Source organism: Lissotriton helveticus, chromosome 12 (genome assembly GCF_964261635.1).
Source record: "Lissotriton helveticus chromosome 12, aLisHel1.1, whole genome shotgun sequence".
NCBI lineage: Eukaryota > Metazoa > Chordata > Amphibia > Caudata > Salamandridae > Lissotriton > Lissotriton helveticus.
The window spans coordinates 36,274,499-36,277,776 of record NC_136073.1 but is presented as its reverse complement, the minus strand read 5'-3'; the positions used below and the strand labels follow the sequence as shown (position 1 = coordinate 36,277,776).

The 3,278-nt window shown below is 45.8% G+C and overlaps 1 protein-coding gene across 1 annotated transcript; it reads right to left on the bottom strand.

Annotated features, from left to right (window-relative positions):
* Positions 1 to 771: 771 nt before the first annotated feature.
* Positions 772 to 3,042, bottom strand: LOC144798366 (zinc finger BED domain-containing protein 6-like). Its single transcript, XM_078669202.1, has 2 exons — positions 1,116 to 3,042; positions 772 to 839 (listed from the first exon to the last, which is right to left on the bottom strand). Exon 1 carries the CDS (start codon positions 2,965 to 2,967, stop codon positions 1,444 to 1,446), a length of 1,524 nt encoding a protein of 507 aa, XP_078525328.1. The 5' UTR covers positions 2,968 to 3,042; the 3' UTR covers positions 772 to 839; positions 1,116 to 1,443.
* Between the last annotated feature and the right edge of the window lie 236 nt (positions 3,043 to 3,278).

Sequence of the window (3,278 nt, the reverse complement as noted above, 5' to 3'; positions counted from 1 at the left end):
TGGGGGGTGGGAATTGGGAGTTGGGTTTTTTGGGGACTTTTGAGGACTATTTGTTGGGGTTAGGGAGGGTCTTGCGGGAGATTATTTTGTTAGGGATATAAATATACTTTTTCAAACTTTATCTGAGCATACCTGTTTTTTTACTACTTTTGAGCTGGGTGGGTGGTGGTTTTGCAGTAATTTCATTTAACTGAACACTGTCATCGTGTTGGTTCACGTGCAATAGGCCAAATGTTTTCCTAAGTAAATGCCTGTCACAGAGTTTGTTAATTCAAGAGCCCTAGGACTTTGCTGCTAGTACCACTGTCACTCTCTCGCCTCTCCGAATACTCCATTATACTACCTCCCATCCAAAAGCTTATCTTACCTGTAATTTGTGTTTGAGGGCTGGCTCCACCTGGAATTCACAGAGTCCTAACGCGTTCTGCAGCAGGGCCACAACTGGAGTTTCCCGGCGTGGATTTTCTGCAAAACAAAAACAATCAACATTAGAAATGTGGTAGCGGTGCTGACACAACCCTAAAACCTAGAAGCCCCAGAGACAGCACCCCTGAGACAGGCAAGCGAGCAATATAACGCCTACACGTTCACGTGCAATAGGCCAAATGTTTTCCTAAGTAAATGCCTGTCACAGAGTTTGTTAATTCAAGAGCCCTAGGACTTTGCTGCTAGTACCACTGTCACTCTCTCGCCTCTCCGAATACTCCATTATACTACCTCCCATCCAAAAGCTTATCTTACCTGTAATTTGTGTTTGAGGGCTGGCTCCACCTGGAATTCACAGAGTCCTAACGCGTTCTGCAGCAGGGCCACAACTGGAGTTTCCCGGCGTGGATTTTCTGCAAAACAAAAGCAATCAACATTAGAAATGTGGTAGCGGTGCTGACACAACCCTAAAACCTAGAAGCCCCAGAGACAGCACCCCTGAGACAGGCAAGCGAGCAATATAACGCCTACACGTTCACGTGCAATAGGCCAAATGTTTTCCTAAGTAAATGCCTGTCACAGACTTTGTTAATTCAAGAGCCCTAGGACTTTGCTGCTAGTACCACTGTCACTCTCTCGCCTCTCCGAATACTCCATTATACTACCTCCCATCCAAAAGCTTATCTTACCTGTAATTTGTGTTTGAGGGCTGGCTCCTTCATTTCTTCATTGTGCAGAATCCAGGCATCAGCATTATGGGTAATGGATAGGGTGAGTCTGGAGGAGGAGGACTCAGGATAGACGACCAGGACTGAGTTCTTGTCAACTAACTGTTGTGAACCTGAGGAATGCTGCGGCATCAAAATCAAGATAGTTCTGTTGATGGGCTTGTTGTTTTATTGGTTGATTACAGTTTTGTTGGGAATGTGATGAAGCACTTGCTAAAGAAAGGCAGACACACAGGAATAAAAGTGAATAAGGAGGACTATTTACAATTAATGAATGATTGAGTCATTTTCAGAACTCGCTGTCAGGGAAGCAGAACTCGTCCTCATACTCTGCTAACTCATCAGTCGGGGTTACTTCTGGTAACTGAGGAGAACTTTCCTCGGGTAGGGCGGTGTCCTCTTCTTCCTGCGTGCATTCTCGTACTCTGTAATCTGGTGGTATGAAGTGCTGGTTCATCTTTATCAAGGTGAGCCGCTCCACATTTGCGGGCAAGAGGCGGGACCTTTTGGAAGTCACAATGCCACCAGCAGAACTAAAAACACGTTCTGAAGACACGCTTGCGAGTGGGCAAGACAAGTAATTGATAGCCAGGTTGGTGAGCTCTCGCCATATTTTTCTTTTCCCATGCCAATACGCCAATGGGTCCTCAGTAATATTGACCTCTGTTGAGTCATCCAGATAGGCCTGCACCATTGAAAGAATGTCCTCCCGGATTCCTGTACTTTGCACTTCTGTGTCCTTTCTAGGACCAGGAAACCCTAGCTGAGTTAGCCAACTCGCTTCAGACATATCGCATGCGCCTGGTGGAGATGATACGGTTGCTGGTGTGGTTAACGGCTCAGAGGAAAAATCACTCACTTCTGCCACAGGCACAGATGGTGAAGTGCTTTTTTGGGACGCCTGATCGCCTGCTGATTCACTAGTAGTACTGTCTTCTCCTACAGTTTCCTTCCGTTCTATTTCAAAACGAATGGCTGACTGAGCTAGCCAACCTTTGTACTCTGTAACATCCGATGTTTCAAAAGGAATTATTACTTTGCCAAACAATGGCTTTTTGTAACGTGGATCCAGAATAGTAGCACAAATGTAGTGCTGTTGTTTCTTGATATTTACAAGCCGTTCATTGCTAACTAGGCGTTGTAATAATCTCTGCGCCAACTCATGTGCTTTGTTCTTTCCAACGTCCTTTAATTGTGAAGACACCACCTTGACTTGGTGCTCGAGCTTCAGCAACAGTGGGATAGCTTTGCTCAAAGAACAGTCCTCCCTGCTCACGTCACGCGTGAAGACCTCAAAAGGCCGAAGCATGTCTGTCAGGCTTTTAACTAGCTGCCATTGCTCCACCGCTAGTATCATTCCTGTCGTATCACCACCCAGGTTGTAGAAATACTCATTGACTACTGGAAACAGCTCATGCAGACGCTCAAGCATGTAGAAGGTTGAGTTCCAACGTGTTGCCACCTCCTGGATAAGTGCTTTCACTGGCATTCTACGTTCATTTTGCTTGCGCCTCAGCTCCTTCCGGGCCTTAAAAGAATGGTTGAAATGTGTGCATATTCTTCTGCAGATGGTCAGTGTTTTGTCGACTGCAAGTTCTTTTTTCAAAAAATTTTGCACAACAAGGTTGATACAGTGCGCCAAACACGGCACTCTGAAATAGAAACCGTCCGCCATGGCCCTAACTACATTGCTGCCATTATCTGTAGAAACATAACCAACCTTGCAATGTCTTGGGCGCAGCCATTGCAAGACCTTTTTGTTAAAGTCAGCCAAAATGTTGACTGCAGTATGACTTTTCTCCATGCCAAACATGGCTAATGTTGCATGTTTACGAGCACCCTTAAAAATCTCGACCAAGTCACCACCTGCATTTATCTGTTTAATAACCCCTGAAAAAGAGACCCAGTGTGCAGTGATGCACATGTAATCAGTGGCTGCGCAACTGGTCCACATGTCTTTTGTCAGGTGTATAGTGTGAACAGCACTCTTCTGCAAAGCTGCCCCCACCAACTCAAGCACCTCTTTGTGTAGTGCTGGAACAGCAACCCTGGCAAAATAGTACCGGCTAGGAACCTTCCATTTAGGGGCCAATGTTGCCACGAGTTCAAGGAAACCCACACCTT